General features: G+C 53.5%; 1 protein-coding gene across 1 annotated transcript; it reads right to left on the reverse strand.

Annotated features, from left to right (window-relative positions):
- Window positions 1-12333: 12333 nt before the first annotated feature.
- LOC142403698 (ubiquitin carboxyl-terminal hydrolase 42-like) lies at window positions 12334-15425 on the reverse strand. Its single transcript, XM_075489912.1, has 9 exons — window positions 15239-15425; window positions 14678-14788; window positions 14500-14602; window positions 14285-14352; window positions 14053-14123; window positions 13413-13495; window positions 13053-13164; window positions 12646-12786; window positions 12334-12438 (listed from the first exon to the last, which is right to left on the reverse strand). Exons 1-9 carry the CDS (start codon window positions 15423-15425, stop codon window positions 12334-12336), a joined length of 981 nt encoding a protein of 326 aa, XP_075346027.1.
- Window positions 15426-15803: the final 378 nt, after the last annotated feature.

The raw sequence follows: 15803 nt of genomic DNA on the forward strand, positions 1-15803 counted from the left end.
AATAGCTTACGCCACGCAATTTTGCAAAATAGAGCAGCAATTGATTTTTTGTTATTAGCCCAAGGTCATGGATGTGAGAATTTTGAAGGCATGTGTTGTATGAACCTGTCTGATCACAGTGAATCAATTCACAAACAACTACGATGGCTGAAAGAGCATGCCAACAAAATTCGACAAAATCAAGGGGTTTTTTGATGAATGGTTAACCAGTTTATTTGGGTCCTTACCATCATGGCTGAAGGGTTTGTTAGCTGAGGGATTACGACTTTTAAGAATTTCAGTTATCATAGGTCTGTGTTCTTGTGTAGCATGTAGCTGTATCAAAAAGGCTTTTAGAACCATGATAAATCATGCCTGGATCGCTCAAAAACAAGAAGGGGGAATTGTGGAAGAATGGTTAAGTGAAAAAGGACACAGCTGAATTGATGTGAGCAATCCAGCCTTTGATGGGGCCTGGGAGCCAGAGATCAAGGTGAAATTCCCTTGAGAACAGCAGAAGGAGTACTTGGTAAAACAAGATAAGCGGGACTAAGTCTGGGAAAGTGCTGATAAACCCCCCTTTGTGAACAGTGCGTGAACGGCAACTTTGTACCAATCATATAATTGTTTTAAGCGCGTGGACAAGTATAGTTATCCAATAGAATAGTCGCTGTTAGCGCGTGCTTTGCTTAGCTTCTATATAAACCTGTTAAGTAATCTGAATAAACGAGAACGACCATACTCATATTGAGATTCATCGTTACTCCGGGTCTGTCTCCCACTCCGACATAAACTGAGGCTTTGAGCCCCAAAAGAGGGCTTTGGATCCTCCAAATGAGGGTTTGGACGCTCAAGGCGCATCTTGGACCCTAAAAATGCCTGGCTGGATCCTAAAGGCGATGCTTTGGACCCTGAGGATGAGACTTTACAAACTGAAACTGAGCTCCTGGACCCTACAAATGAGGCTTTGGACCTTCAATAGCAGACTTTGGGGCTTCAAAACGATGCTCTGGGCCCTTCAAAGGAGTCTTCAACCTTAAAAGCGTAAACCTTGGAACTTAAAAATGAGGCTTGGACCCTACAAATGAGGCTTTGGACGCTAAAATTGAAACTGGGGGGCCTCAAAAAAGGCCATGGGTACTAAAACACAGGCTTGGACCCTGAAAAATGAGGATTTCGGCCCTAAAACGGGGCTTCGGGCCCTAAAGATGATAGGCTAGATGCTAAAAATGAGGCTTTGCAGGCTGAAAAAGAGGGGAACCTATTGGTTCCTCTATGAACCCAAGAACTGAAGCTTGCGTCCCTAATGCAGGGCTTTGGGCACTACAGTTGAGGCTTAGAGCTGTAAAAGAGGGGGCTGGACCCTATAAATGCGAGTTTGGACCCTCAAAAGGAGAGTTTGGGCCTTAAGAATGGGGCTTTGGAAATGAAAATGAGGTTTCAAACCCTGAAATTAGGTTTTGTGTCCTGAAATGATGCTTTGGTACCAAAAAGTAAGGCTTTGCACCCTAAAAATGGGTCTTTGGCCGCTCATAATGAGTGTTTGGGCACCCAAGATGCAGCTTGGACCCTGAAAATGACTGGCTGGATCCTAAAAGTGAGGCTTTGCACCCTGAAAATGAGGCTTTGGACATGAAACAAATGAGGCTTTGTTCCCTAACTGAGGAGTTTGCTCCCTAAAATGAGGCTTTGGGCCCTCAAAATTGCAGACTGCATCCTAAAAATGAAGCTACGGTTCCTGAAAATGAGGCTTTGGTCCCAGAAACTGAGCCTTTGGGCCCTATAAAGAAGGCTTTGGACTCTAAAAAGGAGGCTTTTGACATTCAAAGTGAGACATTGGGCCTTAAAGATGATGTGTTGGGCCCTTAAAATGAGTCCTTGAACTGCAAAAGCAGGGCTTGGAACTTAGAAATTAGGGTTTGAGCCGAGAAATGAGGGTGTGGACCATACAAATGAGGTTTCAACCCTAGAACCAAAGCTTTGGGCTCTAAAAAGGAGGCTTTGGGACCTAAAAGAGGGGTTTGCACCTTAGAAATGAGGGTTTGGACACTCAAGATGTGTGCTTGCTCCTGGCCTATCAGCTCCTCAGTCGTCAGGGTCAACATAAACTCTTCAGGAGGGATAGGCAAGGCAGGAGAGGTGGTGGGGTAGCCCTATACGTCAGGGAGAGTCTGGATAGTTTAGAGCTCGATGATGGTGATGATAGGGTGGAGTGTCTATGGGTCAGAATCAGGGGGAAGGCCAACAAGGCAGATATTGTGGTGGGAGTCTATTACAGACCCCCCAACCAGGATGAGGAGACAGATGAACTATTCTATAAGCAGCTGGGAGAAGCCTCACGATCGCTAGCCTTTGTTCTTGAGGGGGACTTCAACCTGCCAGATGTCTGCTGGAAATACAATACAGCAGAGAGGAAACAGTCCAGGAGGTTCCTGGAGCGTGTGGCAGATAACTTCCTGACGCAGCTGGTGAGTGAGCCAACGAGGGAAGGTGCCCCGCTGGACCTCTTGTTCACCAACAGAGATGGACTTGTGAGCGATGTGATGGTTGGAGGCTGTCTTGGGCAGAGCGATCATGAAATGATAGAGTTTTTGATACGTGGAGAAGCGGCGAGGGGGGTCGGCAAAACTGCCACCTTAGACTTCCGGAGGGTGGACTTCAGCCTGTTTAGGAGACTGGTCAAGAGAGTCCCCTGGGAGGCAGCTCTTATGGGCAAAGGGGTCCAGGAAGGCTGGACATTCTTTAAGGAGGAAGTCCTAAAGGCACAAGAGCGGGCTGTCCCCAGGTGCCGAAAGACGAGCTGGCGGGGAAGAAGACCGGCCTGGCTGACTAGAGAGCTCTGGCTCGAACTGAGGAGAAAGAGGAGAGTCTATGACCTCTGGAAGAAGGGGCGGGCAACTCAGGAGGACTACAAAGGTGTAGCGAGGCTGTGCAGGGAGAAAACTAGAAGGGCCAAAGCTGAGTTAGAGCTCAGTCTGGCTGCTGCTATAAAAGACAACAAAAAACACTTCTTCAAATACATTAGCAGCAAAAGGAGAGGTAAGGAGAATCTCCAGCCCCTAGTAGATGGGGGAGGAAACACAGTGACCAAGGATGAGGAAAAGGCTGAGGTACTTAATGCCTTCTTTGCCTCAGTCTTTATTAGCAGGGCTGAATGTTCTATGGGTACCCAGCCCCTGGAGTTGGAAGATAGGGACGGGGACCAGACTGGAGCCCCCATAATCCAGGGGGAAATGGTGAGTGACCTGCTGCACCACTTAGACACTCACAAGTCTATGGGGCCTGATGAGATCCACCCGAGAGTGTTGAAGGAGCTGGCAGATGTGCTCACCAAGCCCCTTTCCATCATTTACCAGCAGTCCTGGCTAACTGGGGAAGTCCCTGCTGACTGGAGATTAGCGAATGTGACACCCATCTTCAAGAAGGGCCGGAAGGAGGACCCGGGGAACTACAGGCCTGTTAGCCTGACCTCGGTGCTGGGGAAGCTGATGGAGCAGATCATCCTGAGTGCTATCACACGGCATGTAGAGAATAACCAAGGGATCAAGCCCAGCCAGCATGGGTTCAGGAAAGGCAGGTCCTGCTTGACCAACCTGATCTCCTTCTATGACAAGGTGACCCGCCTAGTGGATGAGGGAAAGGCTGTGGATGTTGTCTATCTAGACTTCAGTAAAGCCTTCGACACGGTTTCCCACAGCATTCTCCTGGAGAAACTGGCTGCTCATGGCTTGGACGGGTGTACTCTTCACTGGGTAAAGAACTGGCTGGACGGCCGGGCCCAAAGAGTGCTGGTGAATGGAGTTTACTCCGGTTGGCGGCCGGTCACTAGCGGTGTTCCCCAGGGCTCTGTGTTGGGGCCAGTTCTGTTTAACATCTTTATCAATGATCTGGACGAAGGGATCGAGTGTACTCTCAGTAAGTTTGCAGACGACACCAAGTTGTGTGGGAGTGTTGATCTGCTGGAGGGTAGGCAGGCTCTGCAGACGGACCTGGACAGGCTGGATCGATGGGCTGGGGTGAATTGTATGAGGTTTAACAAGGCCAAGTGCAAGGTCCTGCACTTGGGCCACAGCAACCCCATGCAACGCTACAGGCTTGGGGAAGAGTGGCTGGAAAGCTGCCTGGCAGAGAAGGACCTGGGGGTGTTTGTTGACAGCTGCCTGAATATGAGCCAGCAGTGTGCCCAGGCGGCCAAGAAGGCCAATGGCATCCTGGCTTGTATCAAAAATAGCGTGGCCAGCAGGACTAGGGAAGTGATTGTGCCCCTGTACTCGGCACTGGTGAGGCCGCACCTCGAATACCGTGTTCAGTTTTGGGCCCCCCACTACAAGAGGGATATTGAGGTACTGGAGCGTGTACAGAGAAGGGCAACGAAGCTGGTGAAGGGTCTGGAGCAGAAGTCTTATGAGGAGCAGCTAAGGGAGCTGGGACTGTTTAGCCTGGAGAAAAGGAGGCTGAGGGGAGACCTCATCGCTCTCTACAACTACCTGAAAGGAGGTTGTAGAGAGGTGGGGGTCGGTCTCTTCTCCCAGGTAACAAGTGATAGGACAAGAGGAAATGGCCTCAAGTTGCGCCAGGGGAGGTTTAGACTGGATATTAGGAAATTTTTCTTCACCGAGAGGGTTATCAAGCATTGGAACAGACTGCCCAGGGAAGTGGTTGAGTCGCCATCCCTGGACGTATTTAAAGGACGTTTGGATGAGGTACTTAGAGACATGGTGTAGCGGTGGTTTTTGGCAGTGTTAGGTTTATGGTTGGACTCGATGATCTTAAAGGTCTTTTCCAACCTATATGATTCTGTGATTCTGTGATAAGCAGCTGCAGAAGCCAGATGCCTGCTCCTGCCCTGTCACCTGCTTGGGATCAGGTGACATCACAAGCACCTACACAAGCCAGGTGCATGTTCCTGCCCAACCACCTACTCAGCCACCTATGACATCACAAGCAGCTGCACAAGCCAGGGGCCCGTTCATAACTTACCACCTACTCTCGTGCCTATGACCTCACTAGCATCTGCACAAGCCAGGGGCTGGCTCCTGGCCTAACACCTACTCAGCCACCACTGACCTCACAAGCACCTGCACAGCAGGAGCCGCCTCACCTCCAACACCCTGGCTTTTTCCCCTCCATCTCCACCTCTGTCTCCCATCTCCCCACGCTCTCCTCTCTCCCAGGCACCTTTCTCACCCACTCCACCACCTCCCAACGCCTCTGTCTGTCTCTGTGTTTGGGTGGCAGACGTTACCTCAGAAGCATTGTCCCAGCCAGGTCACCTGCATCTCCTTCTCTTCTCCCTCTGCTCTCATCGTGACTGCACCAGCTGTTGGAGGCACTTTTGGACCTCATGGGCCCTTGCGTTCTGCCTCCCCTCTGCTGTTAAATCCTGTTCCTGCAAGAGAAGCCACAATCACTCAGTGCCCCCTCGGTGCCATCTTACCTGCATCTTCCTGAGCTGGACAGCTGGTGGGAACTGTCACCATCAGAACCAGCAGTGCGTGAAGTCTTCTCCTGGCACAGGCGCAGCTCTGGCTCTGCTTCATGGGTACCATGCTTCCTGAAGGAGAACAGCAACATTCAGTGTTATTCCTGGGCAATGTCCTGCTGGGAAGAGCTGATTTCAAAGCAGGCTGGCAGCAGACCCTGAGCCCGTGCCGGAGGTGGCCACATCTGGCTCCTTCCAGCAGCATTTTGGAAAGCCCCTTCCCAGCTGTGAGTACCAGGCCAAGGGCACAGGGTAGAAACAGCCCCCACCCCGAGGGCCCCACCCCCCAACTGGCCTCTGTCCCCAACCTACTACAACTTCCAAACAGCCTCTCCCTCTAACTGAATCATCTTCAGTTTTGAGAGAAGAACCGTATGCTTCCAGATTCAGGAGCCTAAGACTGTGGGAGGGCGCTTTGGGCTTCAATTCCAGAACAACAGAATTTCCATTACACAAGCTCAGCCACCACCTCCATGGTCGTCTTGTCAGTGACCCACAAAAGCTGTGTTGTCAACAAAATCTAACGGCTAATATAAAGTGTCCTCTCCCCTGCAAATCTTTGTTTCCCTCATAACCTCAGGCCGCCGCAGTAATAATCATACTTTTAGTCTCTAATGACACCTGAGAAGCCTCCAAAGCTCCTGTCATTAGACAGACACACACCACCCTGCAGGCGGACAGCACAACACAGGGTCAGCCAGTATGGGTGTCAGTGGCACAAGAGGTCCTTGTGCGTGAAAACACTCGGTAACTCCCTGATCCAATGTGATCAAAGGTTTTTTACTTTTTCCTTCCCTAAGAAGTTCAGGCCCTTCTAGGCATCCTTAAAAGATCCCGACCTTAAAATGGTAACACTTCGCGCACAGGGGATGGGTCAGGTCATTTGTTTTCGTGTTCTCATGAAACCCGAGGCATGTGTTTTATCTGTTCCTAAGCTATTTTTCTCTTTTCTTCACATTCCTCCCCCAAAACAGAGAAAAAGCCAATGCATACCAGCATCAGGACATTTTGAATGCTCTGCTACTACAGGAGGTTTCTAGTAAGCGTGCCACGGGCATAGGTGCAGCGAGCTGGAAGCACCAAGGCACACGTACTGCAGTGTGCAATGAGGAATGGCCAGTGCACATCAGCACCCTTGTCCTGACAGACGGCCATCGCTGAAGACAACTCTGCTCGGTCAGGACGCTGAACCTCCACTGCACCCACCCCCAGCCCTGAGCAAAAGGGGACACAGAGAGACGCAGGCTGACTGTCCAGAAACGCTGTTTGGCTCAGGGGGCGTGCAGGGCAACAGGGACCCAGACAAACTGATAACAAGTCCCCATGCTCACCTTTTTCTCCTTTTCGCCTTCCAGGTGAGGCTGGTCAAGTGACGCCCCAGGCACCTGCAGCCATTCGCTGTACACAACTCCCCTGAGGCTGGATATCTGATAAACGTTTAATAAAACAAGCACCCCCACAGACTTTCTCTGTTCACCTTGAGCTGGGGGCAGCGTGTGTGTGTGTGTGAGGAAAATCTGCTTTCTCCATTTAATTTTTTGCCTCAGCAAAACCAGTACAAGATTCCGACTAGAGGGCAGCACTGAAATCAAAGGGTAAGAGACGCAGAAGGCTCCAACCGCACATTTCCCCCTGATTGCCTTAACCAAAACAGACTTTGGATCCTGACTGCTCACTTCAACCTGGAATAGTCCCATGCTTTGTCTGAAAGCTACTGTGCGCCTGCCTGAGGCCAGACACAATCCACACAGAGAGCAATCAGAGCTAAACCCTGCACTTTCCTTGGGACAGTATCTTTGGAAAACTTCTTTGCTGGCCTCTTTGAAAAACATGTAACTGCATGATAACCTCCCTGATGGGTTGGCAGGAACTCCCTGGCTGTGGTAAAACCATCCACCCTTGGTACCCCCATTTCCCAAGAGCCGGCAGCACAGCTTGGGTGGGGGGAAAGGCTCCTATCGGACCTGGGGGCCAAGAGAGGGGCACAAGCATCTGCCAAGGGAGCTGCATCCAGCCAGGAGCACTCCCCACTTGCTTCTCTCGCAATAAAGCCTTGGTGTGTGCTCCCACCAGGAGGGAGAAACAACTTCCAAGACCAAGGGTATGTATCTCCATCGTTCACTTACCTGCAGGGAGGTCTGCTTTGACGGCCCTGGGCCGGAAGGACATGCACTGCAGAGGCGGGCATTTACAGATGTGTCTCTTGGACTTGCCAGCGGAGTCATCAGCTAGGGCAGAGGAGAACAGCACAAAAGCAGTGGCGTTGTGGCCTGTTTTTCAAGACAAGGAGGCAGCTTCACCTGGACGGGCTCTCCTGACCAGCTGCAGAAGTGCCAGCTGCCTGAAAGCATGCACAGCTCACTCAAGGGGTGGGCTGACTGTTTTGTACCCCACGAACGCCGGGCTAAAAAAAGTCTGCTTGCTTGCTCTGAACGAACGGCTGGAGGGCTGTTACTCACTTGGTCCAGGCGTGAGCTCCCTGTTTGCCCTGCGACATCTACAGGTGGCGTACGCTGGAGCCGCATACTTCCCACTGCTGGTCACGGAGGCCTCCACGTACTCCCGAGGACCTGGAGAGCAGCAAGGCAGATGCACAGCCAGTCCCGCCTTGAGCTGTCTGCACATCACCCGCTCTTGGCCCTCAACACCATGGCTGAGCCCAGCTCCCACAGCAGGACGCAGCAGAGCCATTTCCCCCTTCCTGTGCGGCAGCTGTCCCCAGCGCTCAACAGGGAAACTGCCCGGCCTGTGTGCGGCAGCGGCGTGTTGAGCAGCACCAGGCCAAGGGGCAGCCGAGGCGGGAGAGCGACCCTGCGCTCACCACCATCAGGCCGCGCTCTCCTCTGCCGCCATGAGCCCTCCCCTGCCCAGCCTCTGGCTCGGCTGCACCCAGCAGCCAGGAAGGGTGGGCAAAGGGAAATGGGCTTGTGCTGCTTTGACCAGGGGTGTCCGGAACCAGTGCTACACTGGTGGTAACTGCTTTAGGCCGCTGAGTGGGGCCCCCCCGGCTGCCCCCGGCCCCTCTCTCACCCATTTCTCCTCAGGCCGCTCGGCCTCCGGCCGCTCCGGCCCCGCCCCAGGACGGCTGTGACTGACAGCCCCCACCAGCTCCGCTGATTGGCTCAGCCGTGGCCAATGGCGCAGCTCCTGCTGGGCGGGCAAGTGCAGTCCGGGCCTCCCCTCACAGAGCCGCCCTGCGCCCCCTCCCAGGCGAGGGGGGCCTGACCGGGGCAAGGTTGATGTAATTTGTTGCCAATTCCAAAAGCAGCAGGAGAGCAGCAACAAAACCAAACGGAAACAGCTTCCCCCAGCCCTGCTCTTCCCAGACTCAGCCTCACTCCTCCCTTCCCCACTCCTCGGCCCCCTTTCCCCGCGGAGCGGCGCAGGGGGATGGGGAATGGGGCTGCGGGCGGCCCACAGCACCTCACCTCTGCCGCCCCTTCCTCCTCGCACCGTTCCCCTGCTCCCGCCTGGGCCCCACGGGCCACAGCTCTGGCCACAGAACCTGCTGCTGCCTGGACTCCTCGCCAGCAGCCACAGCTCCTGCCAGGAGCCTGCTCCAGCCTGGGCTCTCCACGGGCTGCAGCTTCCTGGGGCTGCTGTCGATGGCTGCCTGAGGGTGACAGCGTTGGTGGCTGGATCCTCTTCTGGGCATCCATTTCACAGAATCACCGGCTACTTGAGGCTGGCCTGGAGGTCACCTGGAGGGTGAAGTCGCCTAGGTGCTCCCACCCCCCTGCTCAAGCAGGGCCACCTGCAGCCGCTTGTCCATGACCATGTCCAGAGGGCTGTGGCACATCTCCAAGGGTGGAGACTCCATGAGCTCCCTGGGCAGCCTGTGCTGCTGCTCGTCAGCCGCACAGCACCCTTGGCACTTCCCCTTGCTAAACTGCATGAGGTCCCTGCCAGCCCATCTCTCCAGCCTGCCCAGGTCCCTGGGGACGGCAGCACGACCCCCTGGCCCAAGCGCCACTCCTCCCAGTCTGCTGTCATCTGCCAGCTTGCTGAGGGTGCACTCTGCCCCATCATCCAGACCATTAGCTAAGGAAGATGTTCAACAGCAGCGGGCCCAGTACTGAACCCTGGGCGACACTGCTAGTTACTGGCCTCCAACTAGACTTGGTGCCGCTGAGCAGCACCCGCAGGGCCTGGCCGTTCAGCCCGTTTCAGTCCGGCTCACGGTTGGCTCATCCAGCCCATTTCCGTTGGAGTGACTTGAACTCCATATGTAAAAAGAAGAGATTGCAAGGTGGGCCCATGCAAGCACACTGCTTTCCCAATGCCAAGACAGAAACCTCCCACACTGGGTATTTCTACCAATTGCCCCAAGACCCACAGAGAAGGAAACACCCCGTAAATTACACATGCAAGGCCAACAAGTGTTTTTAATTCTGGCTTGGATTCTTCCTCCTCTTCCTCTCTGGCCTTGCAGAAGTCAAGGAGGACCAGTGCTCCTCCCTCATCCAGGGTCGCAATCTGCCCCCGCCACAACCGCAGCACCCCAAGTGTTTGTCAGATGTGCATCTCTGGAGCGCTGAAACCCTCCTCCTCCTCCTCCCTGCTGAGGGGTCATAATCTGGTGTCCACAAAGCGGCTGCGGAGAACACAGCCGCGCCGTGGGGATCTGCTCCGCTCTCTCTGCCTCCGCTGAGTTTGCTCCCGAGCAGCCCTGGGGGCGGGAGCCCGCTTGGAGCTGGCATGGGAGGGCCCGGCAGCTGCATCATCCCTTGGGGATCGGGCACGACGTTGAGAACTTGCGTTCCTTGTCGTTGTCCTCCTCCTCCTCCTTGTTGAGTCCTGGTCGTCCGTGATCTCCAAAAACTGGCTGCGGAGATCACAGCCACGCCGCGGGGATCTGCTCCGCTCTCTCCGCCTCTGCTGAGTTTCCTCCCGAGCAGCCCTGGGGGCGGGAGCCCGCTTGGAGCTGGCGTTGGAGGGCCCGGCAGCTGCATCATCCCTTGGGGATTGGTCACCACATCGAGAACTTGTTTTCCTTGTTGTCCTCCTCCTCCTCCTTGCTGAGTCATGGTCGTCCATGATCTCCAAAAACCGGCTGCGGAGACCATAGCCCTGCTGCAGGGATCTGCTCTCTTCTCTCTGCGTTGGCAGGGTTTGCTCCCCAGCAGCACAGGGTGCGGGAGCCAACTGGGGGCTGCCCTTGGAGGGCCCTGGAGCTGCGTTATCTCTGGGAGTGCAGCCACGACTTGGAGGACTTGTTCTCCTCCTCCTTCTCCATGTTGAGTCGTCATAGTCCGTGGTGTCCACAAACCAGCTGCGGAGATCTTTTCCCCACTGCGGGGATCTGCTGCGGGCCCTCTCCCCGGCACCGTTCCTCTGGCAGCGGGAAGAAGGGCTGAACCTGTGCTCCTCTTTGTTGTGGTCGTCTCGCACGCTGTGCAGCACACGGTCAAATGGTTGAGAGCAGACCGGGCACGCAGCTTTCCTTCTAGACACCAGCCTTACGCAGCCGCAGAAGAAGCGATGCAGGCAGAAGCCCACGTAGGAGGTGATGCTGAGCCCGCCTGGCCAGATGGGCCATGGCCGGCCTGCAGATCCCTCCCGTGTACCTGCCCAGCTTAGCTGGCTTGTGCTGGCAGTTGCAGAGGAGTTGCTGTCCTCTGGAGAGTCTTCCATGCCCACCGCCACGTCCTGCAAAGAGAGCGGTGAAAAGGGCCTGCCCTTTCCTCCTGAAAGGACCAGACCAGTGGCGAAACCCCAGAAGCTGTGTGAGGGGACAGCTCAGGGCCTCCCAAAGGCTCTCCTGGAGGGCTGCAAAGGCAGAAGGGCCACAGGCGGACAAATGGGATGGATCTAGGTGGGATGCTTTGAGAGGGAGCAGCGCTGCGGCTGTGAAGAAAGATGCAGCGTGGGAGGGAAAAGAGAGCAAGGCCAAGATGCCAGCAAGAAATCCACTGTCCATCTGGTGCCCTGACCCACCTCCCCAGAGTTACCTTAGTCCTGTGAGGCAGAGCCTGTGGTCCCACAGAACCTGCCTGCTTGCTGTCAGCCTGCCACCGACTGAGGAAGGAAGGGAGATATGATGGTGCCAGTGAGGAAGAAACCCTCTCTCCAATTTTCAAATCAGAGCGCCTGGAGAAAAACAAAGGGATCTCTGGTTAGGGCTGTTCTTGCAGCCTCCTCTGGGGTCCAGGCATTTTCTTGGAGCAGTTTCTACGACAGAGAGAAGACATAAACAGGACTCGAAATGGCAAATTCGATTGGGGTCTTCCCACCAGGTCTGCCCCTGCCAGAGCAAGTCCTCATCTTTATACCCCCTATGGCCTCCATTTCATAGACTCATAGAATCACAGAAGGGTTTGGCTTGGAAGAGACCTTAAAGATCATCTAGTTCCAACTCCCCTGCCGTGGGCAGGGATACCTTCCGCTAGAGCAGGTTGCTCAAAGCCCCATGCACCACCCTGGTCTTGAACACTTCCAGGGAGGGGGCATCCACAATTTCTCTGGGCAACCTCTTCCGGTGTCTCACCACCCTCACAGTAAAGAATTTCTTCCTAATAGCGAATCGAAATCTTCCCTCTCTCAGTTTAAAACCGGTACCCCTCGTCCTATCGCTGCACTCCCTGATAAAGAGTCCCTCCCCATCTTCCCTACTGCAGGCCCCCTTCAAGTACTCTTCTCTACATTAGCCAGCTTCAGATAGCAGACAAGTAGCAGTTGACAGCAGGGCAGCAGCCTAAAGCCCAGCAAGGGAAGATAAGGACTGACAGGGGGTAGTTCACATTTGACAGCACTGAATGATGCAGGTAGTCATTGTCTCCTATGACAGAAAGAGAAACACTCAGGGGGTTGAGAAGGAAAATAGCAAAGCCCGGAAAAGCAAACGTATTCTCAAGACATTGTAAGACTTGTTACTACCTGACATAAAACAGCAGATAGGCTTGCTGCCTGAGAACTGTGTCGATGCCACGACCATCCACAGACGCGTCGTTCATCTCGTACCACAGTCCGTTGCTGGCCTGCAAAGAAAGCCATCGATATCTGGAGATGGTTCTCCACAAAAAGACAGGCAGAAAACTGCAGAACCAAGAGGAGGCCAAAACAAATGCAATGCAGCCCCTAAGGAGACCTTCTCCCCAAAACCCTTGGCCTGTGTAACACTGCCGTGAATGGTTGTCTTGCCCAGCACACATTTTTCCCCTGCTAGGAAGGAAGCTGCTCTTTACCTTTGTGTAGCAGAAATAGTGTCCCGCATGACAGCTGCCACCGCTATGGACCAGGACGGCATATAAGGTGTAGAGGAGTGGTTCTCCAGCTGTCTGAGACATGTATGGCCGAAGATCCAAGTACTCGGGGTACTCCACAAGCTAGGGAGAGACCAAGAGGGCTCAGAAATGATCCTGAAATATTGCCTGAAATAGCCTTCAACACGTCATGGTTTGGGTGGCAGGAAACTCTTCTCGGCCAAAGCAGCTCTGTCGGAGCAGAGTACGTGCTTGTCTTCCCACGGGAACTCTCCTCTCCCCGGAAGGGAACACCAAAAACCCAACACGAACAACTTGTGAAAGAGCGTACTGCTTTGGGAAATCTCCCGCTCCAGCAAGAGAAAGTTGCACTCCAATTGCATACACACCTTGCCGATCTTCCTGCCGGTGAAATCTTCAAACCTTTTGAGGCACACCGTGAGAACCTTGGGTGCGCGATGGACTGTGAACCTCTTGGAGGCGGCAACCATCTTGTCACACCTGGAAACCAAGCACAGAGCCCAGTGCTGAAATGCCCCCTATCTTCCCCCAAGAAGGCCAGACAACCTTTCCTGTCTCCCACATCCTTACGCTATTTTAAGCCTATTCAGTACCATAAGGCCATCTTAAAAAAAAGCCGCCTCTCGTTAGCCTGCATTAAACCTACGTGAAAAGATGACTTATGCTCCCTGACAGGCAGCACCTTCACGCAGGATCTAGTATTAATATGTCGTTAGTAATCGTCTTACTTGCTACATTTAAAGCAGTTTTCGCCATCCAGCCGCTCGGGTTTCACAAAGTCCTGCAGAGCTGCGGTGACAGATGAGGCTGCCTGGAGGAGTGAGAAAGGAGAGCACTGAGCTGGGGAAACGCCCTCTCCCAAACACTTCCTAGGAGTTGACAGGAAGACCCAGGTAGCTGAGGCTGAGGAGACCCACTGTGAACCCGCAAGCAGTGTCCAGAAGGAGGCAGAAAGAGGGTATGACGCTGAACATTTCCCTCCGTTCCCAGGGATTCCCGGGGCTATCAAGAGCTACCTCTCTGTGGCACCACCCAGTTCAGCTACCCAAGGGGTGCAGGGCATCAACAATGAAAACACGACAGCCCATCAGCCTGGAAGCCAGACGGGTGTTGAGGGAGGGCAAAAGGAAGCAGGATGAGAGTAGGTCAAGGGTGCAGAGAGGATAATTCGTACTTTTCCAGCTTAAAGGCAGCACCTGCAGGGAGACCACTGCCATGGCCTCCCCAGAAGGACACAGCCCACTCCACTTCCCACCCACCACCAAGCTCTCTTGTGTTCCCAGTCTACGTTTTTAAGTCAGCCGCATGGATTCTGGAAAGCTACAGGGGCCTTGGGATGTCTTGACGCGCAATTATAAACCCTCTTACTTTTATATGCAAAGGGACATCCAGGAAGGCCTCGTAGGAATCGGAAACGGCTTTGCAGCTCAAGCATGTGACTGGAAGGCAAATGAAAATGCTCAGCGATAAGGGAAGTCGACTGACTGTGCCGCTTTCCGTCCTTCATGCCTCCTACGCCAGGCACCCGATCAGCTGTTTGTCACGGGCAGACGGAAGGGCACAGACAATTCCAAGGAGAGCAGTAGTTGTGGAAAAGTACCTCTGGATCTCAGAAAGCCCCCAAAGATTTGATGGACGATGGTAGTTGCTTGAGAAGAGATGTCCAAGCTGGAAAGAAATGGTGAGGCAGAGAGTTATCTCCTCCAAGAGTTTTGCTTTGTCTGAAACCCCTGGGCGTAGGTTTGCCTTGATGGCAGTACATCAAGGAGTCCAAAGGACTCGGGAACATTGAAAAGGTCATTTGCTTGCGCTTACTCGCTGCTTCCGCTCAGACAAGCTCTCTGCATGGCATCGACAGTATAGCGCAGGAACTCGTGGGCGTCTTCCTGCATGCCAAGCCGGAAATGTTCTCCTATGCCTAAGAGAGAAGAAGTTAGTGGTTCTCTCCTACAAGAAGGGAAGCAAACCTGTCAAAGCACCTGAAATGACTTACGTGTGAGGACAGTGATGACAGCGCTAGGCTGGATGACCCTCACTGAGGCACGCAGGACCTTGTTAACGTGCGCTTCCATTATGCACATCATGCAGAAGCCTTGCTGACGACCTGAACAGGGAGGGAGGGAAGGAAGCAAGCTCCTCAGCTTAGCAAAATCTCCATAGCACTGGGAAACCTAATGGAGATCTTGAAGGTATAAGAACAGTCTCTACTCCACTTCTCCCAAGGTGCCAATTTCCCAACAAGCCCAGGACATGTTAGTGCCTAGAAAACTTTCTTCGCAGGGATGCTAAACTGACAAAAGTTGTCTGTGCAATAAGCAAAGAGAGTTTAATTTGCAGCAACAGGGACCGAGACCCGGGGCTAGAAAGAGGTGCCTTTCTGAAGATGAACAGCCCTAGATTTGACAAGCGGCTTCTAGGCTTGAGTGTTCAAAGAACACCCGCTCGGGGGGTTGACAAAGAAGGGCCACTTTTCTCCTAAATCAAATTCCAGATGCTGGGAACCCTTGGGAAGTGCCCAACAGATTTACAAGGAGATGTTCCCAAAAGTACTCACACGACTGGCTGTGCTCACGCGAGAGCAGGTAGTTGGCCAGAGGGGGGGTGTACGTCAGGCACTGCAGGACGGAGTTGAGGAAGCACGTATTGCCCAGGTTGTAGAGTCCCGCTCCCACTCTCTGTCTTTGCTGCCAGTCCATGCAAATCTTCTCGGGGGGAAAGAGGATCCTTTGTGGCGGAGCCATGCCCTCGACAATGACTGCAGGGAAATGACATTTGAAAAGAGGTGAGACGATATTGTTGCATGAAAGCATATTTAAAAGTTGAGCTCTGTCCAGGAGCACCCTGGACAACCAGCTCTAACCTCCAACACAGAAACATTGGGGGAAGCCTGACACTGCCGTTGACATTTACTGGTCGAGAAACAGTTTTGGAAAAGAGTCTGTTCCCCTGCTTACTTTGCCAAAAGTCCAGCAAACCCACACTCTGATTTCTGTGCCTCGGGCTACCTTCCTTTCCCTCTAGAGTCTTGAATGGGATTATCAAGTGAAGTCTTCCCTTTTCCTCATTGTAACTTGACAAAAACAAGCAAGTAGCTAGCACAGAAGGTAACCCTCCTGATG

Source organism: Mycteria americana, unplaced genomic scaffold (genome assembly GCF_035582795.1).
Source record: "Mycteria americana isolate JAX WOST 10 ecotype Jacksonville Zoo and Gardens unplaced genomic scaffold, USCA_MyAme_1.0 Scaffold_42, whole genome shotgun sequence".
In the NCBI taxonomy this organism is placed as follows: domain Eukaryota; kingdom Metazoa; phylum Chordata; class Aves; order Ciconiiformes; family Ciconiidae; genus Mycteria; species Mycteria americana.